Genomic DNA, 27142 nt, shown 5'->3' with positions numbered 1-27142 from the left:
CCTAACCCTAGCTTCATGTCCACATCCCGGTTCAACCCTAAACCTCAACCCTATCCCTAACCCTAGTTTCATATCAACTCCCGGCTCAACCGTAAACCTAGCCTCAACCCTATCCCTAACCCTAGTTTCATATCAACTCCCAGCTCAACTCTAAACCTGGCCTCAACCCTATCCCTAACCCTAGCTTCATTTCCACTTCTGGCTCAAAATCATGTTGTGATCCTAATCATCCCCCATTGATGCAATGTATTCCCCTAGGCATCAACCCTGTGACACTCATCTTTTCCCATTGACTGGAATTTATTGAGATAAAGTCAGCTACTGTGACATTTAACCTTTTTGATTAAACGTGCCAGGATGACGTTTTCAGGCTGATAATTGGCAGGTATTTTTTTATGTATTTATTGGCAGTTCATACTTCCACCTCAAGGGGCAGTGTGCAGATTTCTAGGGTCCTTTTGGCACCTGCTCTGCTTGTTCGAGTTTTATCTTTCAATTATAAAATTTAACAAAGCAAACATTGGAATACTGTTATGTAAGGTATAACATAAATCCAAACCGGTCCATGCATCAATACCGGTATAGCAAAACATTTTTTTTCTCCCAGCCCTGGCATTGTGCTTGTTGACCTAAAGCACACCATAGTTTGACCTCAGACTTTAGATAGATTCGTGAAACAGACAGTTAAAAATCCAATGATGTTCTACAACAGAACATGGTGAAACAGACCATTCTCCTTTTACTGTTTCTAAATAGCATGGGTGCAACGTGACAGAATGTGCTGTTCTATCCAATGTTTCTATCTGAAACATTCTGAATGTTTAACCTCACTAAATACACCACAAGTTTGTTTTGTATCTTTGCTCTGGGCTGTTTTCTAGTATCCTGGGTCTTTAATTTAATGAAACACAATACATGTTCTAACTGCATTAAAATAGAGTAATTGGCCCCTAGTCTGCATCTGTTAATGTGGGCTCTTTTGCAACAGACTGTGTTGCCTGTTTGGTTAAACACCTACCTTACATTTACCAGAGAAGAACAATTGTCAAGTCTGTGTCTAGGCTACAGGCTTCTGCCTCTTGGTAAAGACTGTACAGTTGAAATCGGAAGTGTACATACACCTTAGCCAAATACATTTCAACTCAGTTTTTCACAATACCTGACATTTTATCCCTCTAAAAATTCCCTGTTTTCGGTCAGTTAGGATCACCACTTCATTTTAAGAATGTGAAATGTCAGAATAATAGTAGAGAGAAGGATTTATTTCAGTATTTCTTTCTTTCATCACATTCCCAGTGGGTCAGAAGTTTACATACACTTAATTAGTATTTGCTAGCATTGCCTTTAAATTGTTTTTAATTGGGTCAAATGTTTCGGGTAGCCTTCCACAAGCTATCCCACAATAAGTTAGGTGAATTTTGGCCCATTCCTCCTGACAGAGCAGGTGTAACTGAGTCAGGTTTGTCGGCCTCCTTGCTCGCACACACTTTTTCAGTTCTGCCCACAAAATTTCTATAGGATTGAGGTCAGGGCTTTGTGATGGCCACTTCAATACCTTGACTTTGTTGTCCTTTGCCAGATCTTTGGAAGTTTGCGACCAAGCTTTCTTCCTAACTGATATCTTGAGATGTTGCTTCAATATATCCACAACCGCTTCACAGTTGGGATGGTGTTCTTCAGCTTGCAAACATAACGATGGTCATTATGGCCAAACAGTTATATTTTTGTTTCATCAGACCAGAGGACATTTCTCCAAAAGGTACGATCTTTGTCCCAATGTGCAGTTGCAAACTGTAGTCTGGCTTTTTTATGGCAGTTTTGGTGCAGTGGCTTCTTCCTTTCTGAGCGGCCTTTCAGGTTATGTCGATATAGGACTCGTTTTACTGTGGATATAGATACTTATGTACCGGTTTCCTCCAGCATCTTCACAAGGTCCTTTGCGGTTGTTCTGGGATTGATTTGCACTTTTCGCACCAAAGTTTGTTCATCTCTAGGAGACAGAGTCTCTCTAGTCTCCTTCCTGAGCAGTATGACGGCTGCGTGGTCCCATGGTGTTTATACTTGCGTACTATTGTTTGTACAGATGAACGTGGTACCTTCAGGCGTTTGGAAATTGTTCCCAAGGATGAACCAGACTTGTGGAAGTCTACAATTTCTTTTCTGAGGTCTGTTCTGATAACTTTTTATTTTCCCATGATGTCAAGCAAAGAGGCACTAAGTTTGAAGGTAGGCCTTGAAATACATCCACAGGTACACCTCCAATTGACAAAAAAAAGAAGCTCCATGACACAGTCAACTTAGTGTATGTAAACTTCTGACCCACTGGAATTGTGATACAGTGAATTATAAGTGAAATAATCAGTCTTTAAACAATTGTTGGAAAAATGACTTGTGCCATGCACAAAGTAGATGTATTAACCAACTTGCCAAAACTATAGTTTGTTAACCATACATTTGTGGAGTGGTTGAAAAATGAGTTTTAATGACTCCAACCTAAGTGTATGTAAACTTTCGACTTCAACTGTACAACAAGACAGCATACGGGCTAATAACTGTCTGCATCATTATGGGGCTCCTTAATCATCAGCATAGCACCAATGCAATTCAATTCAATTCAATTTGAAGAGACATATGACTTTACTGTTGTTACTGAATTGAGGCTGTGATGAACAGCTTTGTAAATATCTCTGAAGATCCTTTGGAGCTATATTATTAATGGGCAGTTGGGTATCAGTACTGTATCATCATTGGTGAAAGGTTGAACCCTGGACTCTGTAAATTGAATTTAGAGACAATATCATTGTTCCACTAAATGTTATTAGGTTAATCTGCCCTAGTCTGCTGTGTGAGATGCCTCCAAGGGTCTCAATGGAGACAGATTTCTTCTTGTGTTGCCTGAAAAAAAAGCAGAGAAGGACATCTTCAATTTGACTATTAAGATATTGTTTTAAATTGTCTGAAAGGAAATGATTGTACATTTCTTTCCACTTAATCAACAAGCAATAGAATAGCGAATCTGTTTTGGACAGAACTATAGTCAAGCAAACAAGAGAACCTATCAAATGTTAACCAATGACAGCTACTCTTTTTTTTCTCTCTCCCACACAGTTACCTGAGTGTGGCTTCTATGGAATGTATGATAAGATCCTGCTGTTCCGCCATGTCCCAGACTCGGAGAACATCCTCCAGCTGGTGAAATTAGCTACAGACATCACAGAGGGAGACCTGGTGGAGGTGGTGCTATCAGGTAAGACCAGTACTCACCACATGTTACACGCTGCCTGGTTGAGGTGGTGTGATCAGGTAAAACCAGTGCTCACTACACACTACATGTTACACACTACCTGGTGGAGGTGGTGCTATCAGGTAAGACCAGTACTCACCACATGTTACACATTACCTGATTGAGGTGGTGCGATCAGGTAAAACCAGTGCTCACTACACACTACATGTTACACACTACCTGATTGAGGTGGTGCTATCAGGTAAAACCAGTGCTCACTACACACTACATGTTACACACTACCTGATTGAGGTGGTGCGATCAGGTAAAGCCAGTGCTCACTACACACTACATGTTACACACTACACACTACCTGGTTGAGGTGGTGCTATCAGGTAAAACCAGTGCTCACTACACACTACATGTTACACACTACCTGATTGAGGTGGTGTGATCAGGTAAAACCAGTGCTCACTACACACTACATGTTACACACTACCTGGTTGAGGTGGTGCGATCAGGTAAAGCCAGTGCTCACTACACACTACATGTTACACACTACACACTAACTGGTTGAGGTGGTACTATCAGGAAAAACCAGTTCTCACTACACACTACATGTTACACACTACACACTGCCTGGTTGAGGTAGTGCTATCAGGTAAGACTATAGGACACACTAGAACAGGGCTGTGTTCATTAGGCATCAAACGGAAGAAAATCAACTGAAATGGGGACGAACTACCCAAACTTGACCAAAAAGAAACATTAATTGTGGTTTTCTGTTGCAAAATGTTTCAAAACATTTTGTTACGGCTGCCATGGTATAAAACGACCCAGGCCCTCCTTAGGTCACACATGGCACAATGTCTTCCTCTGGATTGAGGTGTTGCTATCCATGCCCTAGGCATTTGAATATGTAACATGCTCCTGTTTGAAGGCGAGTTCTGTTCACCTGTGTTCTGTTTCCATGTAGGCTAATCTCTGTTTGCATATGTCGTATACATTCATATGACCTTTTTTTCCACACAGTGTTTTAATGCAATAGAACATAGGCCTATTGCATTCACTGCTTCTCTTCAGCAATTTTTTTCTGTTAGTTATGTAGCCACTAGAATATACCATTTGATATAGGGAAGAGGGGTGAACTCTCCTATGAACCCTATTATTTATTATTTTGAATAATATTTTGAATAATAGCAGGAAGTAGAAGGTTCCTTTTTGTTTTTGTTCTAAATGCAGAACGTGTTCAAGCTTCATACAGATGGTGAACAGAGTACAAAGCATCTCCATAATAGCAGCTTGAAAAGGAGGAGAGATATACAATGTTACCCAGCGTAATGGACCAATCAGACGACACAATGATAATAGTGAGGACGTAATGTTCCATTTCATAGTATCTAAATGGCATAAGCGTGTATATTGTCTTTGTGCTTAGCTAATAGCATACTGTGTGGTTAATTTTACTCAGTCATCACAACAGACAAGAACATGGATAACTGACTACATGACAAATACAGAGCTAGAGGGCATGTTGGTGTCTAGCTGATATAGCCAGCTACAAAAGATCATTCATTCAGATAATATCTTAAAACCACCACAGGGTTAGCTGCCAATCAGAAACACCAACACACAAGTCGTGATCTGGAAACGTGGAACTATGCCAATATGCAAATGAACCAATTACATGTAAGTTCTATCTCAGATGCCCGTCTCTTGTGAAGTAATAAAGCATTTATTAAAATAACCAAATAGGTTGTCACACAAATCTTTAATCATCTTTGTGTATTGAACCAGTGTTGTCGCTCTGCTTTGTTTTGGCAGTTTTCTGCTCCCCGCCACCCCCTCCAGTTGTTTGGCTGCCGCGCCCGGCAAAAAAATCAGGGGTGTGCTTATCCTAGCCCAGGAGTAGGAAGTGATCGAAGTATCGCGTTTGACACTGCTAAAGTGTTTTTACAAACGCTTGGCAGGCTTTCTCTTCCCCCTCTGTGTGTTACAGTATGGCAGGTAATTTAGTTGTGGCTGTGGTACAAAGACGGGGGGGACGACGACATTGGGTAGATTGACACCTCCACTACCCCCTGGCTGCACCCCTTGCTGGGAAAGAGAGGGCTCAGGTGATTTAGTGATTTACATGCCCAGATGAACACATTCTCATGACACTTTTTAATGACACACTCGACAGCTGAGAGAGCAGTGAGCACAGAGCAAAAGTAACACAGGAAGAACCTTACAACTGTCAGAAAGAAGCAGTGAAGACTAGACTGTCTGTGATTATTAATTGTGATCATTCCCACTGGGCGGCTGCTCTGAACAGACTGTGTCCTCTGTTGACTGTGGTGTGTAAATTGTTGTCTAGTTCTGTTACTGTTTCAGCATCAGAGGCTGAGCGAAGTGGATCATAACAGAGAATTGCATGGATTCTAATGTGTGGCTATTGTGTTACATTATAAGAGGTCACATGTTGTGAAGGTCCACATGGGTATGTCTTACTGCACAGATGCCGCAAACACTGTCTGTCTGTCTGCAGTATTATTTTGTGCTACTCTCGTTGTTCAGTGCATCTCAGCTTATGCTAGCACTCACATTTGAGGTAGAAGATCAAAACAAGTCATAACCTTGTTCTGTTCTTGACTCTTGATAAGCTCAGGAAGTATGAGTGGAGAGAGCGTCGTGCTAACATAGAGCAGCTACTATAGGAGGCTCACCACAGGGGCCAAATGCCAGAACACTTGTGCTCCACTGAACTCATCAATAAAATCATCAATTCCCTTCACAGAAAGAAAAATGGTAATGGTTGATAAATGAACATTACGGTGTGTTACACTATCCCAGGGAGTTGTTTTCACCAGCCAGTCTTCCTGTCAAAGACCTCACGATTTTGTCTTTCCTCGTTTGATCTTTTTCGACTTCTGGAGCAACTTAATGAGTGTGAAGGTGGATAGGATGCCAAGAACACTTTTGCTGTTACCAGCATGAGGGTGTGAACAACGTCAATTTGTTACGCTGGAACAGGATGGATGCTACTTGATGCAAAACGGGTGTGCACCCCAATCTGTAAACAGAATAATGGGAGTGAGGTGGAAGGCGACTTTAACTCTATCCAATGATTTGTACACTGAACCGGTTTGTACACTGACATGTAATACTCTAACACCATTTGCCGTTTGAAACAGTAAAATGATCAGTACTGTGCCGTGCTGGAATGCAGAGATACTGTGTATCATGTGAGCTGTCTTTACCACCACAGCGTGTCTTTATATTCATCCGTGTTTGTTTTCTTTTAGTGTTTAAAGTTGTGTAGCGATAAAAGCAGAACTCAGCAAGCGGAAATGTCACTAGAACCACTAATTAGACATAGGTATTTATTTAGATTAAGCCTACCTAGGTGCCACATTCACATCCACACACTCATCTTCTGAAATATGCAATGACAGTTACAGGTTGTTCAACTTCCAACCATAGTTTTGCTTTTAAACAACAGGCAAAACAATCATTTGAATAAATGTAACTAATTTACCAAGCAGAATGGCTAATCAGAATGTATTCAGCGTGCTGAGACAAGCATGTTGGTGGGAAGATGTGTGAGTTTGATGAGGCAGTCTCATGCTGAGCTCTCCACTCTATCCCATTTGCCCAATGCAGCCTAACAGCATCAGCCAAAAACCACAACTCTAACTGCAGCAAAAAGCCTTTACCTCAAAATATACAAATACTGTACCAGCCAACGGCCAATTTTTTTTTGTATTCTACATCCATTGTAAACATGGTACCACTACACTACTTCACTAATGGGTCACTATTCACAGAATACAAATCAGCTATTGAGTACAGATTAAATCTGGGGAATGTGAGGAACTGTTGATATTGAACCATTGACTATTGTTGTTGACCTGTTCTAGCCTCTGCAACAGTGGAGGACTTCCAAATCCGTCCCCACGCCTTGTTTGTCCACTCCTACCGGGCCCCTGCCTTCTGTGACCACTGTGGAGAGATGCTGTGGGGCCTGGTGAGACAGGGCCTCAAGTGTGAAGGTAGGTACTGTACAGTAGGAGCCAAGGACTGCATCTCGAATGGCACCCTATTCCTTATATAGTGCCAGAGCTCTGGTCAAAAGTAGTGCACTTTGTCGTGTAATAGGGTACAATTTGGGATGCAACCCTGGGCCCATTTGAACACATTTCTTTAAGTTCCAGCCACTCCGACACGGTTAAGGAACTCTTTAAGAGAGAATTAGGGTACGTGAGATACAGGCCACCCAGGTGTACCCTAGTCTGAAGAGGTCTCCTCAGGGTTCATGGTGAGCAGCAAAGCCCCTGCTTGAGAACAATGTGTCTCCTGTCAGGCTGAAGTGGTCGTTGGAAAGGAGTTGGATAGGTAGTGCATGGAGTGGATGGAAGCAGACACAATAGCCTAGCATGTATAAAAGTTAGCAAGTACTTCTGTCTGACTGGAATGGTGGCCAGCTCATGAAGGAAACTCTCCCAAAGTTTCAACAATCCATGAATGACTTGGTCCATCAGATGATTCCTACTTAGTTCCATAAAGACAGTCTCTCACCAGTTTGATGCAAGTATAAAATGACCACAGTACACGTGAACTCACCTTTGCTCTGAAAACTGTCTGTTTTTCGCCGAAGGTTGTGGTCTGAACTATCACAAGCGCTGTGCGTTTAAAATCCCAAATAACTGCAGTGGTATACGCAAGCGGAGGTTGTCCAATGTCTCTCTGACCGGCTTGACCACTCTGACCACCACACGGTCCAATGAGCCTTCGCCTTTCACCTCCGACGAGGCCTTACTGGTGAGTTTACCCCTGGTTACTGTGGGTCATAAGGAAGAGCCACTCACACATGCCCAAGCTCACACGGGCATGACAGCTGATACACACACACACACACACACACCACAGATTACTACATGCCCTATGCATTCCCAACCTCCCAATGACAAATTGTTGGATTACAATGAGAGTCATGTTCCTACTATAAAGGACTTGATGTGATTCTGCAAGGCCTGTTGCTTGTGTTCGTGATGAATTCTGTAGGAGCAGCTCTTTACTCAAGCAGCAGTCAGTCATGTGTGTGAATATCTGTTAGGTTTAACTATGAATTCTCTCCTCCCTGTGTGTGTCCCTGTCCTCTCCTCGCTGCATGCTCAGTCTTCTGTCAACTCCGGCATGGAGGTAGGTACCCCAATACCCTGTCCCCATTTACTCCTGTATTAAACCCAGCCATCACCTACTGCAGTGTGAATATGCCTATTCTCACTAGAAGCACTCTTTCTCTGTTTTTCCCTAAAGTGTCATATGCCCAAATAAGACAAAGAAGACAAAGAAAGGGGATTGAATTATATAATTGTAGTTTACGTAGTTGTTGCTTGTCATCTGTTACCTCCATGCCTACCATGTGCCTTGCCCTGCTACCCTCCGCAGCAGAAGGCACAGTCAGACATCTTTCCCGGCAGAGAGAGAAGGTCCTCTTCCTACACCGGCCGGCCCATAGAGTTAGACAAAATCCTCCTGTCCAAAGTCAAGGTGCCTCATACGTTTGTCGTCCACTCCTACACACGCCCCACCGTCTGCCAACACTGCAAGAAGCTACTCAAGGGTCTGTTCCGTCAAGGCCTGCAATGCAAAGGTACAGTAGGGCCTGGAGAGAGAGACTTGAGATCATGAGGGGTTGACTGGTGGTGGAGGAGATGGTGATGCTGTAATAGTGTGTGACTCACTTGTGGGCTTTTACCGGCTCAATAGTTTCAGGTGGTATTATTTTGGGATATGTCGAGACTTGGTTGTCACAGAGTTGGCAAAGCTCACAGATTTTCAGATGTTGCTCCCTCAAGCTTTATTTGTGACATCTTGAATAACTATTATGGTCTGATTTTTAGATAGCCCTGTAACTGTATAATTACATGTTAATCACAAATGCAGCAACAGTGTTGTTACTACCATAGAGATTCCATAATTCACAGATACTCTGTACTGTAATTCTATGGTTACTACAGTGTAGACAAGCAGTCATGTTGCTTTCATTTATTTTGCTGCCAAAAACATTTGTCCCTGAAATGATGGCTGGGATTTTGTATTTTTTTTTAGCAGCCGTTGTTAGTGTATGTGTAGAGCTGTACTGTATATATATATATATATATATATATATATATATACGACAGAACAGGGTGTAATAGTATCATATGAGAGACGTTCATGAAGTACTCTAGCTGACAGATAACATGTTGTTTTTAGTCACAGTGCTATTATACAGGTTTCATGTGGATGTGCCAGCTATCTCTCTCTTTCCTTTATCTCTTTCCCTCCCCCTCTTGCACACTCTCTCTGTCTCTCTCTCACACACACATTCTCTCACACTCTCTCTGTTTCTCTCTCACGGTTACAGATTGCAAATTCAACTGTCATAAACGATGTGCGCCCAAAGTGCCAAACAACTGCCTTGGAGAAGTGTCTAAAAATGGAGGCAAGTCTCACTTTAGATAGTCATTATTTTGCTTTAAGTGTGGCAGATCTTTCCAACTAAGTAGTGGTCCATCTCATACATTTTTAACAGAAATGTCACAGGATTGAGATGTTTTTCTTTCAATTCTGCAGCATTTACTTCAGTTGTCAGAGACTGTAGAAAGTCAATCAAATAGAATACCAGTTCAATTCTTGGACGTACCAGAATGTTCCTTGTAAATATTGACCAAATTATGACTGTGAAATAACTTCACTGTTTTATTTTTTACATCTCTTCTACTCTACCATTCTGATATTCTTAGTATTGTCCTCTTTTGTTTCTTCTTTCTTCTTCTTTAAAAAACAGGTATTCGTTGGCATACTTCAATTTAAACTTTTTTCAAATTCCTTGTGTGTGTTTCAACTTTCTCCTCCTCCTCCTCCAGAACTACTGAGCCCAGGGGCGGAGTCTGATTTGGTGATGGGGCAGGGTTGTGACGACCACGACAGTGACAGGAACAGTGGTCTCATGGATGACATGGAGGAGGCCGTGGTGACTGACACTGGCCTGCTGGAGGCTGGCCATGGGGAAATGGGAGAGCTCCACGACCCAGAGGACGACTCCAACAGGGCTATAAGGTGATTGACTGGACCTAGGACTAGGATTAGGCCAGAGGGACACACCAATGGTCATAGTTCCTCGTACAATATCTACTCTAACATACTGCTTAGAATGAAGCAATGTATTGGGAATTAGTATGTTGGTATGGGCGTTGGAAAGTACCTTACTCTCAGGAGTGGTAGGACAATCATCTATCCTCAACCACAACTCTAACCCTAGCTTCAACCACATCCCGGTTCAACCCTAGCCTCAACCACAACTCTAACCCTAGCTTCAACCACATCCCGGTTCAACCCTAGCCTCAACCACAACTCTAACCCTAGCTTCAACTACATCCCGGTTCAACCCTAGCCTCAACCACAACTCTAACCCTAGCTTCATGTCCACATCCCGGTTCAACCCTAGCCTCAACCACAACTCTAACCCTAGCTTCATGTCCACATCCCGGTTCAACCCTGGCCTCAACCACAATTTTAACCCTTGCTTCATGTCTACCATGTCTACATCCCGGTTCAACCCTAACCCTTGTTTCATGTCCACATCCCGGTTCTATCCTTACCTTAGCTTCATGTCCACACCATAACCAATGTTCCCTCTAAGCTGCGCGCAGTAGCCCCGTGACTGCCGTGTACGTGCGCGATCAGAAGAGATGTCAGTTCGCAGAGAGAAGCACGAGATTGAAGTTCACTCAACTTTTTAGAGCAGTGGTAACCAACCGGTCGTCGCGATCGACTGGTTGATCTCCAAACATTTCTGTAAAAAAGCCAACTATAAAGCCTTTAAAAATGTTTTTGTCTCGGGCTGTCAGCTGCCCTACGCCCCGGGTAGGCGGGACCGGAGAGCAAATCAAGTGCACTACAGGCCTACCGCTGGCCAATCAGATGGTTCAGATTACCGTGTCTGCAGTAACTTAGCAGGCATAAAAGAAAGCTACAGAAAAGTTGATACTATGGGATTTCAAAATGTTTAAAACCATGACTAGAGACTGTCAATGAATAAAGAAAAGAGCTGCTGTTTTTATGACTGAGTGTAAGTTCTTACTCAGCCATGTCAACACTGTATTCAACACTTTTATAAACCATAAAATGTGTGTTCTTCCTATTTCCACTCCGTGCTACAACAATCAGTAATGAATGAGTAGGAAAATATCGATAGGTTTGCATTGTTATTATAAATGGCTTGGGTCTTTTTTAATTGAGGAATATTTCACTTTCACTTTTCATAGGAGTAACAACATGAATTTGTACATGAGGCAGAAATAATGAGGTGCAGCTCGAATTTCACAATCAGCTGGAAGACACGTGACATTTTTGGTCAGTGTCAGTGGAAGGAAGGGAGAGTGGAGGGATGTTGAGAGACGGACCCTCAGTCTGCTCCTCTCTCCCTCCACTGAGACTGATCATCAGATGCAGGCACCATCAGCCCAGTAAAATAAAAAGCTAATTATTTACATTTTCACTCAAACCGCTGTGCAATAATAAGTAATACTGCATCTGTACTGTTTTGAATTGGTTAATGTTGCATAGGCTTACGTTTATTAAGTAATGTAAAAAAAAATAATAATCTGAGCGGTAGCTCTCGTCTTGCATTTTGACTCAGAAAGTGATCTTGACTCTTTACTGTGATAATTGTGATCGAATCAACACAATATTAGCCACTTTCAATGCAACATACCGAAACAAAACGAACGATGCAAGAGATTTTGTTGTAGGCAGAACGCATCAGAGTAGGATTTTAGTGCATTGACATACATGACTCGTACTCTATGCAGACCGGTGTGACATAACCAATCAGAGCTGCAGTAGGCCAATTTGCAAATAAACCATTCCCATATATGGAGCTGCACCATTCCCTTTTAACTGGACTGTGTTTACAGCATGAGCGGTCATGAGTAGATGCGTTTGTTTGGAGATAAAAGCAAGAGCTGCATGTAGCCATGTGTACACATTTTGTTAATATCTTTTGCTAGTTAGTGAGTTATCAGCCCAGTTATAGATCATTTGTAGTCAGCAGTAGGGGAGTGATTTCTTCCTACAATAGCACAAAATATGTACATTTCTAAACATCTTTGAAAAGCGAGTCAGGTATAAATCTTTTTTTTGTCTTAAATGGGCAGTGTTGTATTTTGAGACAAGCTTGAATAATTTAACCGTTATTTAACTAGGCAAGCCAGTTAAGAACAAATGATTATTTTACAATGACGGCCTACCCCGGCCAAACCCTCCCCTAACCCGGACGAAGCTGGACCAGTTGTGTGGCGCCCTATAGGACTCCCGATCACAGCCGGTTGTGATACAGCCCGAGATCGAACCAGGGTCTGTAGTGATGCCTTTAGCACTGAGAAGTGTTACCTTAGACCGCTGTGCCACTCGGGAGCCCAAGTTCCCCTTTAACCCCAAGGTCTCGAGTGTTAAGTAGCCAATAGTCAGAGGGTAACATAATTTGATTCTCTGTAATAATGGGAATAAAAATGCATTTTATTTTGTAAAGCGGTTTCTTGCATCAAACAACACAACATATTCAGTCACCTCTTTGTCTGAAGGACAAGTGGAAGAACAGTTTAATGTCAAACCCTGCATGTTTTTTTCAATGTAGGCCTACATTGAACACCACACATTGGCTGCTACTGTAGGCTGAATGACAGAACAGCCATTTCCATGTTAAAATGTTGTCACGCTGGTATAAAGGATTTGGAAACAGGCGCTGGAATACACAATAGGGGTTTTTAATACTCCAAAAACAAACATGTATACAAAAACACTGGGCTGTACCCAAACAAAGAGCTAGGGTGAACCTTGTTGAACGACATGGGACGATACCCGTAATACACAATATATAAAGCACGCAGCATAACAGCTACACCAACATAGGTACTCACAGAACCAACGGACATGGAAAGAATAACCGACAAAGACAGGGAACAGAGGGCACATATATAACATTCTAATCAGGGGAAATGGGAACCAGGTGTGTAATCAGACAAGACAGTCTGGGGTTGATGATAATGAATCCCGTTCAGTGAAGCCTAGAAGGCCGGTGACATAGACCTCCGGAACTGGTAAACAGAATGAGCAGCAGTACCGGGGGGATCCGTGACAAATGTTATGTGATGCATTTTCTCCATTGTTTTTTATGGCAGGCCACTCTGGTAGTCCTACGTTATGATCAAATAGCCACAGTAGCCTACTTGGCCGCTGATAAAACTGTAACCTAAAGCGGGTACAGCCTCAGTGTTCACAGTTAAACTGTAACCTGAAGCGGGTACAGCCTCAGTGTTCACAGTTAAACTGTAACCTGAAGCGGGTACAGCCTCAGTGTTCACAGTTAAACTGTAACCTGAAGCGGGTACAGCCTCAGTGTTCACAGTTAAACTGTAACCTGAAGCGGGTACAGCCTCAGTGTTCACAGTTAAACTGTAACCTGAAGCGGGTACAGCCTCAGTGTTCACAGTAAACACACAGCTTGTGCTCATCAGACCTGAAATTTGCTCATTGCCGAAACAATTAAAGGGAACATTGGCCATAACCCTAACTGAGTCCTAATGTTAAGAAAAGCATTCACACCGCCAGAGTTTTATGTTTGACTCCCTTCATTCCAAAGCCCATCTACTAGCAACAACATCCCGCTGATGCGAGTGGTCCAGTCAGTCAAACACACCAAGAGGAAAAGCAGTAATGTCATGAAGGAAGGTTGGCTAGTGCACTTCACCAGTAAAGACACTCTGGTAAGTCTGATTGTCTTAATGTATTTTTGTCACATCAACTAATCAATCTTATGTAGAGTGGCAAAATTCCAGGATTACTGGAAACCAGAATTTGCGGGAAATTACTGGAATTTTGCAACACTAATCTGACAATATTTTATAGACTTGATCATCTTTTCTGTGCTGTTTTTCTTTAATGTCTTGTATGTTTTGTGTATGTGTATTTTGTGATTGTCGATTGAATTTTCCCGCTGTTGGAATGATAGACTTTACTTGTTACAGGGTTATTAAGACAGTGTTATTACTGTGAGCCAACACTGTGGTACTTGTTACAGGGTTATTAAGACAGTGTTATTACTGTGAGCCAACACTGTGGTACTTGTTACAGGGTTATTAAGACAGTGTTATTACTGTGAGCCAACACTGTGGTACTTGTTACAGGGTTATTAAGACAGTGTTATTACTGTGAGCCAACACGGTGGTACTTGTTACAGGGTTATTAAGACAGTGTTATTACTGTGAGCCAACACTGTGGTACTTGTTATAGGGTTATTAAGACAGTGTTATTACTGTGAGCCAACACTGTGGTACTTGTTACAGGGTTATTAAGACGGTGTTATTACTGTGAGCCAACACTGTGGTACTTGTTACAGGGTTATTAAGACAGTGTTATTACTGTGAGTCAACACTGTGGTACTTGTTACAGGGTTATTAAGACAGTGTTATTACTGTGAGTCAACACTGTGGTACTTGTTACAGGGTTATTAAGACAGTGTTATTACTGTGAGTCAACACTGTGGTACTTGTTACAGGGTTATTAAGACAGTGTTATTACTGTGAGTCAACATTGTGGTACTTGTTACAGGGTTATTAAGACAGTGTTATTACTGTGAGCCAACGCCGTGGTACTTGTTACAGGGTTATTAAAAAGTATTAGTACTGTGAGCCAACGATGTGGTACTTGTTACAGACGCGTTTCATAAACTATTGGTCGGTACCCAAAGTGGGTTGCGGACGTGTTAAGGGTGGGCGACGTAAATGTATAATTATTTAATTAATTACTGGAATTTATTTGGCCAAGTGCAACTGCGCTCTCTGTTCAGTGCGCTCTCTGCTTAGCAGCGGTGTCTGCTCAGTTTGGCAGCTGCGCGAGTGGGAGAGGAAGAGGGAGATGCCCGTGTGCCTCGCGGTTTACCGGATATTTTTCCTGCAGTTTTGCTGAACATCACTCCGCGACCCACATGCTGCAGCGCTGTCGTTCAAGCCACTGCCTTGTTATTCCCACTCGCCATCACTCACCGCTGTCACGAACTGGACTCATGCTAGCCACAAGTTCTGACTGAGCTCAATCGTCATGAAACGCAAATACAGTGATTACTTTTTGTCTCTTTCATACAAACTTTGAGAAATAACGAGGAGCGCCCACAATGTGTTTTGTGTGGGGAAGTGCAAACACTCACACAGTTCTGGGTTGCTCATCTGCAGCAGGAAGCAGTCTCCTGCCTGACTGAGAAAGCAGTATATGTTCTGATCCAGTTTGGCTCCACATAACTATGCAAGTCAGGGTTCTCAAGTACAGAAACAGTGTCAATGCTGAGCATGACCTCAGTGATGCACTATCAAAAACTGAGCCCAGAATAGACCTGCTTGTTGAAAACTTCAACCAGCCACACACCTCTGATTAGGATTGTGTGTTTTCTGGTCTACATCTGTGTGATGTGATCAATCAGTTTATTCCAGTTCAGAATTTAAAAAATGTAACTTTAACAGCAACAGTTCAACAGCAACAGTTCAAACCTAGACTTTCTATCAACAATAATTTATACAGTAAGATGTACAGTAGGCCAGAATTTTTCCATCTGTGCTGTTACTTAGGGATGCACGATCAAAAAGCCTGTGTGTGTGTGTTCTGTTATACATCTGTGGGATGTGATCAATCTGTTTATTCCAGTTCAGAATTAAATTATTTATTGTATTTTAACAGCAACAGTTTCAACCTAGACAGGTATGTAAGAGTGTTTTTAATGATGAAAATAAACATGAAAAGTTATTTATGGGTATTTCATTGTTATTTGTTTTCGTCTATATTGCATTTTTTTAGGCATAAGGACAATGAAATTTACCGATATTTACGTATAGTTGCATATTGTCCTAAGCTTGGGTCCCAGGAAACCAAATAATTTCACATTTGGGTCCCAGGCTAAAAAAGTTTAAAAACCCCTATGTTACAGGGTTATTAAGATTACTATGAGCCAATATTGTGGTACATGTTATAGGGTTATTATGACAGTAATATTACTGTGAGCCAACACTGTGGTACTTGTTACAGAGTTATTAAGACAGTGTTATTACTGTGAGCCAACACTGTGGTACTTGTTACAGGGTTATTAAGACAGTGTTATTACTGTGAGCCAACACTGTGGTTTGTTACAGGGTTATTAAGACAGTGTTATTACTGTGAGCCAACACTGTGGTACTTGTTACAGGGTTATTATGACAGTGTTATTACTGTGAGCCAACACTGTGGTACTTGTTACAGAGTTATTAAGACAGTGTTATTACTGTGAGCCAACACTGTGGTACTTGTTACAGGGTTATTAAGACAGTGTTATTACTGTGAGCCAACACTGTGGTACTTGTTATAGGGTTATTAAGACAGTGTTATTACTGTGAGCCAACACTGTGGTACTTGTTACAGGGTTATTAAGACAGTGTTATTACTGTGAGCCAACACTGTGGTACTTGTTACAGGGTTATTAAGACAGTGTTATTACTGTGAGTCAACACTGTGGTACTTGTTACAGGGTTATTAAGACAGTGTTATTACTGTGAGCCAACACTGTGGTACTTGTTACAGGGTTATTAAGACAGTGTTATTACTGTGAGCCAACACTGTGGTACTTGTTATAGGGTTATTAAGACAGTGTTATTACTGTGAGCTAACACTGTTACTTGTTATAGGGTTATTAAGACAGTGTTATTACTGTGAGCCAACACTGTGGTACTTGTTACAGGGTTATTAAGACAGTGTTATTATTGTGAGCTAACACTGTTACTTGTTATAGGGTTATTAAGACAGTGTTATTACTGTGAGCTAACACTGTTACTTGTTATAGGGTTATTAAGACAGTGTTATTACTGTGAGCCAACACTGTGGTACTTGTTACAGGGTTATTAAGACAGTGTTATTACTGTGAGCCAACACTGTGGTACTTGTTATAGGGTTATTAAGACAGTGTTATTACTGTGAGCCAACACTGTGGTACTTGTTACAGGGTTATTAAGACAGTGCTATTATTGTGAGCTAACACTGTTACTTGTTATAGGGTTATTAAGACAGTGATATTATTGTGAGCTAACACTGTTACTTGTTACAGGGTTATTAAGACAGTGCTATTATTGTGAGCTAACACTGTTACTTGTTATAGGGTTATTAAGACAGTGTTATTACTGTGAGCCAACACTGTGGTACTTGTTACAGGGTTATTCACAAGACAGTATTTGTACTGTGAGCCAACACTGTGTTACTGTAGGTCTATAGAGTACTGCACAGTATGTGCCAACCAACAGCCCATGTTTAATACATGCTCCATTCGTGTGTGTGTGATTGTTTGATAAATAATGACCAGCAAAGTGTCAAATTCAGCTGTATTACAAGAACATGGGCACCTCTCCAATCTGTTGTTCAATCTCCCAGGTGATTTTGTTGATACAAAGTTTCGACCATTTGTTCTTCACCAGGCATCCATGTTTTTCATGAGTTTACCTCTAGCACCAGCAAAAAAAGTTCCTCCAATCTGCTATGGGCACTGACCTACGGCATAATAGATGCATAGTAGATGGGGAACCCCCAGAGATGGAACACACCATGAACATATGGAATGTTGTCCCAGTCTGTGACAGCGGTAGTTAACAACGCTCTCGATCTGTTTCCACTACAGAGGAAAAGACACTACTGGAGACTGGACAGCAAATGCATCACGCTTTTCCAGAATGACACAGGAAGCAAATACTACAAGGTTGGAAATCAACTGTTTTGAAATCGATCAATTGAAATTGTATGTTGTATAGATTATTATTAGGAGTGAGTGAAATTCAAGAACTAGAAGTTAATGCAAACAAATTTACTGTCATTATGGGTATGAATAAAACAAGATTAACAAGCGCATGCAGTTTTATTCTGGGATAGATTAAAGCAGAATGAATTGACTAGATTCTGGGATAGATTAAAGCTAATAGAGATGATAAGCAGATAAGCAGGTTGCATATAAACATATAAACATCGCTGGAGAATTGATTTACGGTATAATGTCATTTGTAGTGGCAAGAAATAGGCAGCCTGGACCATCAACACATTGATCAGATTGAAATATAAATACTCTAACCACTACTGTTAATTAAGTGTCTACATCAATCAGTCACATTTATTTCAAAAAGCCCTTTTTACAACCGCTGTTGTCACGAAGCTCTTTACAGTAACTTGACCTCGACCTCAAACAGCAAAGAGCAATACTACCTCTGCTGTGTGGCAGGAAATTCCATTGTCAGAGGTGTTGTCTCTGGACCCAGCCAAGACCTTCAACCTGCTGTCTGAGGGCTCCAACGCCCACTGCTTTGAGATCGCTACAGCCAGTCTGGTTTACTACGTAGGGGAGAACCTGGCGAGGCCCGAGGGCCCGGGGAGCATGTCGGCCCACGGCAGTATGTTGGTCAGTGGGGTCGGGCCGGACGTCGCCCGTATGTGGGAGATCGCCATCCAGCACGCCCTCATGCCCGCCATCTCAAAAGGACTGTCGCACGGGTCACGCCACGGTAGCCACAGTATGTATAAGCAGAATGAATTGACTCGATTCTGGGATAGATTAAAGCTAATAGAAATGAATGGATTTGAATGGAAGCAACAGTGTCTTACTCAGCACTAGGGTTGCAAAATTCTGGTAACTTTCTCAAGTAAAGCTGGATTTCCGCAAAGACTGGGAATTTTTGGGAAAGTTCCCAGAATTTGGCAAACCTACTCACCACTAGGGAGGAACACTCAAGGTTATAGTATAAAATACTCTTAAAGATATGATTAACACCTCTTACACCAACAGATGATGTTTCCATCAGCATTTCAGTGTCCAACTGCCAGATTCAAGAGAACGTGGTAAGTAGGATTTGGTCTTACGTTATTTGAACGAGCCTTTGGATTTATTTACATTTTCACTCAGATTTAGTGTGTCTAATATTGCAGTAATGGAAGGTACATTTATAGTCACATTGGCTCCACATCTAGTTTATGTCTGCTCCTCGTGCATAGTTAGATTTCTGAGTTGAGATCATCCCCTAAGTAGCTCAAATGGTGATTATTTTGATTACCCACTCATCGAAGCAGTTGCCATAGCTACTGTCAATAATTAGTCACAGTACCACTGGTTATAATTGTATTTCTGGGAAAGTATTCCAGACGTGTATGGGATTAGTGGATATTAAGTTGCCAGATGAGAAGAGATAAAAGTGATTGTAGACAAGTATTTTATTTCTGACAGTATACACTTGAAGCTTTCATTTAAACCATTGACTGGATTTTTACACCTACAGGATATCAGCTCAGTGTATCAGATATTCCCGGATGAAGTCCTAGGATCGGGGCAATTTGGGATTGTTTATGGAGGTGATGCATTTGTACCACCTTGTCACACCGATAACCTGTAAAAAAAATATATAAATGAGGAACACATCCTTGATATCAATTCTCTCCTGATCTTATCCTAACAAAATATTTGCATGACCAAGGAGGTGTGTATATTGTATTAAGTCATACATATACATTGCTATTAATCAGATCAAAAGTATTTGAGATAATCATTAATTATAAGAAGTCACACCTGCATAAACATGTAACTTGACTTTGATTCCTCCATAATATAATGTCTCCATACCACAGGAAAGCACCGAAAAACTGGTCGGGATGTAGCAATTAAGATCATTGACAAGTTACGCTTCCCCACCAAGCAGGAGAGCCAGCTACGCAATGAGGTCGCCATCCTTCAGGTAAACACACATCGGCATGCATGGCCCAGTGTGCTCCTATGAAACATTTTTATCAGATGTTGCCAGACACACGTTACATGGAGCACATGACAAAACAACACCTAAAGACAAAAATAGAGCGAGGCTCTTGATATTTTGTCAGTACGTAGATAATGTAAAAAATGAGGTAGTTATCATGCCGTCACAGTGGGTGTTTGGAGAACTTGTCAAGCTCTCGGCCTGCTGCCATTAAATGCTTCCTGTGTTTCTTTACTAGAACCTGCATCACCCTGGGGTAGTGAACCTGGAGTGCATGTTTGAGACGCCGGAGCGCGTCTTCGTCGTCATGGAGAAGCTCCATGGAGACATGCTGGAGATGATCCTGTCCAGTGAGAAGGGGAGGCTGCCTGAACGCATCACCAAATTCTTTGTCTCACAGGTAAGCCTGGCTGACAAGCGTTGTTGCTTGCAGACAATGAACAGTCGTGCAGTAGCAGTGACACATGCTGTATACAAACAAAGTCAGTGAAGTGCGGCAGGTAGCCTAGCAGTTAAGAGCGTTGGGCAAATAACTGAAAGGTCGCTGATTCTAATCCCAGAGCAGACTGTGAAAAGTCCGTTGACGTGCCCTTGAGCAAGGCACTTAACCACTATTGCTCCTGTAAATTGCTTTGGATAAATGACTATAATGTATGTGGCTTACAGGAATGCTTAATGTATTTTTCTGATGATAATGTGTGTTTAATCATGTGTTGTTGCACATTTAATTATGACATGTAATGTATATATGGTATATAATTGCAAATTATATACCATATATATGGTGTTTTGTGGTATATAATTGCAAATTACCATATTATATTTTATATTTTTTATAATCCCTTATAATAAAAAAAATAACAAGCCAAAGAAATAATTTAGTTTCACCTCATATTTTAGATTCTTCAGGCTCTTCATCATCTCCACTTCAAGAACATCGTCCACTGTGACCTCAAACCAGAGAACGTCTTGCTGGCGTCCTCTGACGCTTTTCCACAAGTAAGAAAACCTCCAGCTCAGCCTCCAAACAAGCCAAAACAGAAACATCAATTTCACAGACATAAACAGATGTAATCTCTCCTCTAAGATAAAGTGGCTGATTATGGCTACTGCACGCTCAGTGCCACTACAGTGTTCTATCCTCTTGATTTTAATGATACACTTCCAATGATGGTCCCCCTTCTCTTCATAGTCCTGTACTGTACTGTATCCTCCCTGCCAGGTGGAAATGGACTCTGAGTCACTGCCCTTTAGGAATTTCCAGGCATCTGATGGGTATTAAAAAATATATGACATTTGTGTTATTTACAGCAAATATTTTCTGAAAAGGAAAGAGTCTGTTCTTGTATATCTGTTGTTCATTTCCCAAAATATGCTCTGCCAACATCACTGGCATCATCACACTGCTAAGAACTGCCATCTTGTGCAGTCTTGCCGAAGTCACTGTTTTGGTAACCTTCTGATGACATTCTGTAGCAACAGTAAATCGAATGTAGACCATATCATGTCCATGTTAAAACAGACAGTGATAATTTGCCTTTTGCGCAAACCTTGCCAGCTGATCATTATAATGTCTGGAACAAACTGTGTAGGTGGATCAAATGCAGGATGTTATGAATTAGCTTTCTCCAACACAAGTCTACGTTTGGCTAGACAACTAGAGTACTGTTCCTCTCGTGTGGAACCCTGCATTACCACTGTGTTTGAGTGAACACTGTGGCAGCGTAAGATTGACTAGCGGGAGGTTGTGTTGTAGTCGACCTTCAAACGTGGCCGTGTCTCAAACTACACCTTATTCCAAATAGAGACACACCTCATTTGAGGCGCAACTTATCTGTGTCTCAGGTGAAGTTGTGCGACTTTGGCTTTGCCCGCATCATTGGAGAAAAGTCTTTCCGTCGGTCAGTGGTGGGCACTCCGGCTTACCTGGCCCCTGAGGTCCTAAGGAACAAAGGCTACAACCGCTCCCTGGACATGTGGTCTGTGGGGGTCATCATCTACGTCAGCCTCAGTGGTACCTTCCCATTCAACGAGGACGAGGACATTCACGACCAGATCCAGAACGCTGACTTCATGTACCCACCCAACCCCTGGAAGAAGGTGTCCCAGGAAGGTGGGTGTCTGTCGAGCAGCAATGACTCATGCATTACTGCGATAACTGCATTACTGTAAAACTAACATTTTATATAGTTGTATGAGAGAGAGAGAAAGAGACTCTTTGACTTTTTGTCTTTTCTTTAATGAAACATTCTCATTTCATTAAAACCTCACCCCCCAAAAACAAAAAACTAAAATATCTCATGTACTGCATACCATACTCACCTTACAAAACAACACCTCACATCACAATGGCCAAAAACCTCACCACTTCTACAACCGTATATACAAATAATCTTCCCCAGCTGTACAGACAGCCCCCACCAACACCATATCTCCTGAAACATCTCCACACTGTTTATCATTTTATAGAACTCAAATTCCACCCTAAGGCACGCAGAGACCATCCCATTAAATAATAGTAAATGGTCTGTTATCCCTCCACCTTTGACCCTGTTCCTCCTTGTTAGCCAAATAGCCAACTTTGCCTGAGCAAACAGAAAATTCAACAAAACACATTTGGCCTTCTCCGAATACCCGTATCTCATTATAAACATCGCAACAGTAAAACCCACCCCTAAACATCTCACACAGATATTAATGACATTAACCTGGCTCACACAGAAAACGCATGAATCACAGCTTCACTCATAAAACAGAAAGGACACCCCTGTCCGACTCCCGGTTCAACCCGTGCCAACCAGCTGTTAATGACCAGGGCTCCATGTAGAACCCTCCACTGGAGGTCCCCTGACCTCTTTGGTACTGGGGGTTTGTAGAGCCCCCTCCATCTAAAACACACCATACTCTCCACCCCACATACCACCTGCCACTGCTGTTCCTTCACTCCTGTTAGGCTGCTAATGTTCCTTACCTTAATGCAGAGGTTGTAGAGGACTTTATCTCCCACCCCATCAAATTCCCCCAGGTTCGGAGTGTTAAAATCTAACAAGTCCTCCAGACCCCCTTGCCAGTCCCCAGTCACCTGCAATGCCGGAAACATTGGTGTCCCTCCCTTTGGCTGCTCAAACACCCCCCTTACCAGCTCAGACAGTGCCTCCTGGACCTCCTCCAGGAATCTCTCCAGCAGCCTAAGATACTTTATTCTTGTTTGTTGTGCCAGGACTTCCGGGGTTTTCCACCACCTCCTCTCCCAGCAGTTGCAGGTCACCCAGTAAACCCGCTGCCTTATCAGTTGCCTCTGCAGGGTGGCCGACTGAACCGATCTCAAAGGGATGGCTGGGTTGTGGAAGATATACCATAGAAAATAAAAAAAGAGAGAGAGAGTGTGTGTGTGTGTGTGTGTGTGTGTGTGTGTGTGTGTGTGTGTGTGTGTGTGTGTGTGTGTGTGTGTGTGTGTGTGTGTGTGTGTGTGTGTGTGTGTGTGTGTGTGTGTGTGTGTGTGTGTGTGTGTGTGTGTGTGTGTGTGTGTGTGTGTGTGTGTGTGTGTGTGAGAGAGAGAGCGTGTGTGAAAGAAATAGTGTGTGTGTGTGAGAGAGAATAAATTCTTGTTGCTGCCTATTCATGTGCATAATGCCAAGCGATCCCTGGTACTATAGAGGGCCTCAAGGTCAAGAATCCCAACTGGGGCTCAGAGAGCCATGACCCCTGAAATAATCTTAACATGATGTTTGCTTTGCTCATTAGCCCTTACATGGCTCTGAAAGGGGCCTGCGCTAAATCCTCCAGGTTTCCCACCATGAGTTATCCTCTGACAGCCTGCTTTGTTGTTCTAGCAATTGACCTCATTAATAACTTGCTGCAAGTCAAGATGAGGAAGCGCTACAGCGTGGACACATCTCTCAGCCATCCATGGTTACAGGTAAACCTTACTCTGAACTAAACTAGACATTTAACAGACATTATTACAGATTTGTAAACAAGTCTCTAAGCCATCCGTGGCTACAGGTAAGATAGTGCTCATCTCTAAATGAGAGATTTAAAAGACAATGTAGAAAATAAAAAAAGGTACTGTATATATCACCAAGGAGTAAGAAGAGTTAATACATTTGGACAAGTCTCTTAGCAAGTGGTTACACGTATGCCCTACAGGAAGAGAGATGTGAGAAAGGAGTTTGTCCTCCAACAGCTGCAAAAAGTCGCATTTAAAACCCAATTGACACAATCACATGAAAACAATTGATGCCGTAGGCTAATGCTAACTACTGTGCCCCTCTGCTAATGATGTCCTTCTCAGGACTACCAAATGTGGCTGGATCTGCGCAGCCTAGAGTGGAAGATGCACCAGCGCTACATCACGCACGAGAGCGATGACACCCGCTGGGAACGCCACGCCGAACAGCACGGCCTGACGTACCCTGCCCACCTGGTCAACCCGCACGCCGACGTCAGCGAGGGGGTGGAGGCGGAGGAGGCGGACACCATGACGGCCCTCAGCATCAGGGTCAATAGTGTAAACGCTGGGCTGCTGCCCCATTAAGAGTCAGCATGCTGCAGTACTGTACACTGCTGCTACCGCCCCCTTAAGAGCCTGCTCACTCCCTCCACAACACACCACAGCACAACGGACTGACTGACCCCTCCACTCCCAGCCAGGAACTAGGAGCTCGAAACCCTGCCTTTAAACTAACTGCCTAATGAACAAAGATTCTGATTTCCAATAGTCTGTATATCAGTCAACCAGGTGTATTGCCTTACTGCTTAATGTAAGTGAATCTAATGACTAATACTGTAATACTCTGGGTATGAGGGATCACCCAGGTGTACTGCATGTTAAGTCAACAGCAGCAACCAATCACTTCAAAAAAGCATTTTTCGTGATGATGTGGCCGGGGACACTTTGCTTCTTGAATGTCCAATATCTTGAAAACTTGACTGCTGACATCCAAAACATTTTGGGACTAGTTTTTGAGTGAATTTCCACTTGAAGTCAACAGCAGAAACCAATCCCCCCCCCCAAAAAAAAAAGCCTAATGATTTAGTCAAAACTAAATTATGTGATTGGGTGCAACCCAACGAGAGAGCTCAGGACAAACCTGTGCTACTCAGTGAGAACGGATATTATTATTATTACTACTATTACTAGTAGTATTACTAAAGTATGATGAAAATTCACAGAAAACCAGTAAAGCTGGATGGTGGAAAGACAAAGACCGAGGGGGGTGATACCCCAATGTAGGCTGGATGTGTGTGGAGGCAGAATCCCGAGGCCTGGATACAGAGAAACAGTGAAGGTAGAATACCTGTAAGCATCTGACCTCGTCAACAGCTGCTTTTCTAGTCTAGTGTTGAAACTGTTCATGATGTGATGCTGAATGTTGAATCGTATGTGGCTACTGTACAGTATGCTTGTGCTCTTTGCGCAATTGCAACCAGCCTTGAATGCATTATTGCCTGCAGGGAAGAAATGATTTTCTCTGGCTACATATTTAAATAAAGATGTTTCAATGCAGATATTGAAGTGTTTACTAACTCAGTTTTTTTTTTATTATTTGTGAGTTTGCTTCAGTATACACCCTTATTCATCGCCTAATGCCTTCTATTCTGCCCTACATTTTTAGGATACTGGGCACGAGTTTTTAAGAACATTGTTAACAAATTGCACGTTATTTTAAACTTGTCACCCGTACTCACGCTGCATCTTCATCCGTAGTTTAGGGGGACTGCATGAAGAATGAGAATGGGAGAATCATGGAGAAAGATGAGGACATAAGACCCCCCCCCCCCCCCACACACACACACACACACACACTCAAGCTGGAAAGGGAAAGTAAAAGCTAAAGGTGAGACAAAACCATATGTACATTATCTGAATGGCGCTGATGTAAGCGAAACCATTATTCACTTGGAGATCCATGTTGAGATTGCGTTTATCTGATTGAGAGGGAGGACAATCAAAATTGGATGGTTGATTTGACGTATAGACAAAGGCCTAGGTCGGTTGGGTGATTAATTTGAGGGGACTGATACATAATCACGTTAAAAAGCGAGATATGTTATTTTGTATTATTTCAAGTATCGAAGTTATCCATTTCATACCGTAGAGGCAAAGGCAAAGAACACGTAGGTGGTTTATACAGGCACATTTAGAAGTTACACGCACGGTTGAATGTACAACCATTTCTATTCTACCAGGAGATGGCGCTCAATACAACATGTTTCCAGTTTTAGCCAATGAATCAGTGTCCATGTATACCTATTATGTGTTTATTTGGACAACAAGGGCCACAAGAAAAACATACAAAATTAAGAAATACACTAAATGAAAACAAATATGTGTTGATATTAGCCCCATGCAATCCATGCATGACAAAAACAATATTATATTTTGACAAAACAAGTACCGGCCTTGCCCCAGATTTGCGTACCATTGTAGGCTATACTCAAATAGTCAACTGCAAAAACTAAGAACGGCAGTGAATACTTCAAGTAAAATAATTTGCTAACACTACGCCATGTAGCCTATATTTCTATCGAAACAGCATTATTAACTCAACAAGAGCGAAGTGCATCCCTCTGTAATATTGGTCTACTGAAACTACCATAAACTTAAATGACCAAATTCATTTGAGAGTATGATAACCATGCAGCGCCATTCATTTGCTTTATTTCATATTTCTGTTGAACATAAACGAATGTAGTAGGCAATCTGTGTGCACGTCCCCCGCATATTTGTCCAAATAGCGGAAGAGGTTTCACACCTTGCCATCTGAAAGCTATAGATGCCTGATTAGATTAAAGATTTGCAAAATCATCATTAGCTATGTGGCCTATCGAGAGAGAGAAAAAGGCAGCAGCCCTCTTCTCTTCATAAGATAAGGTTGGCTTTTGAACGCATTATTAATTAGGATCATTGACTTATTAAGAACATTATTACAAACATATCACAAATAGCATACTGTAGCCTATATCCAATAAGAGCCCATGAAAATACAGCAATACATATTTGGAAAGGAAGGATATTCAATTGTTATAGCTGTAGGCTATAGCCTACTTTGGGTGTGCATTATGCACGATATCGCTTGTATAACCCAAA

The 27142-nt window shown here is 42.1% G+C and overlaps 1 protein-coding gene across 2 annotated transcripts in view; it reads left to right on the top strand.

Annotated features, from left to right (window-relative positions):
- prkd1 (protein kinase D1) overlaps positions 1-25558 on the top strand; it is a 60478-nt gene extending 34920 nt beyond the window's left edge. For both annotated transcript variants that reach the window (XM_046309579.1, XM_046309580.1), the window contains exons 2-19: positions 3109-3247; positions 7126-7257; positions 7863-8026; positions 8384-8407; positions 8657-8861; positions 9618-9695; positions 10120-10312; positions 13896-14019; positions 17940-18017; positions 18531-18819; positions 19092-19144; positions 19579-19651; positions 19925-20031; positions 20288-20449; positions 20950-21048; positions 21895-22162; positions 23883-23968; positions 24344-25558. In XM_046309579.1, coding sequence (XP_046165535.1) covers positions 3109-3247; positions 7126-7257; positions 7863-8026; positions 8384-8407; positions 8657-8861; positions 9618-9695; positions 10120-10312; positions 13896-14019; positions 17940-18017; positions 18531-18819; positions 19092-19144; positions 19579-19651; positions 19925-20031; positions 20288-20449; positions 20950-21048; positions 21895-22162; positions 23883-23968; positions 24344-24586 — 2517 coding nt within the window. In that variant the 3' untranslated portion in view covers positions 24587-25558. The remainder of the gene's footprint in view (positions 1-3108; positions 3248-7125; positions 7258-7862; positions 8027-8383; positions 8408-8656; positions 8862-9617; positions 9696-10119; positions 10313-13895; positions 14020-17939; positions 18018-18530; positions 18820-19091; positions 19145-19578; positions 19652-19924; positions 20032-20287; positions 20450-20949; positions 21049-21894; positions 22163-23882; positions 23969-24343) is intronic.
- The last annotated feature ends 1584 nt before the right edge of the window (positions 25559-27142 follow it).

Source organism: Oncorhynchus gorbuscha, linkage group LG17 (assembly GCF_021184085.1).
Source record: "Oncorhynchus gorbuscha isolate QuinsamMale2020 ecotype Even-year linkage group LG17, OgorEven_v1.0, whole genome shotgun sequence".
NCBI lineage: Eukaryota > Metazoa > Chordata > Actinopteri > Salmoniformes > Salmonidae > Oncorhynchus > Oncorhynchus gorbuscha.
Note: the sequence above shows the minus strand (reverse complement) of the source record. Positions and strands in the feature narration are given on the sequence as shown.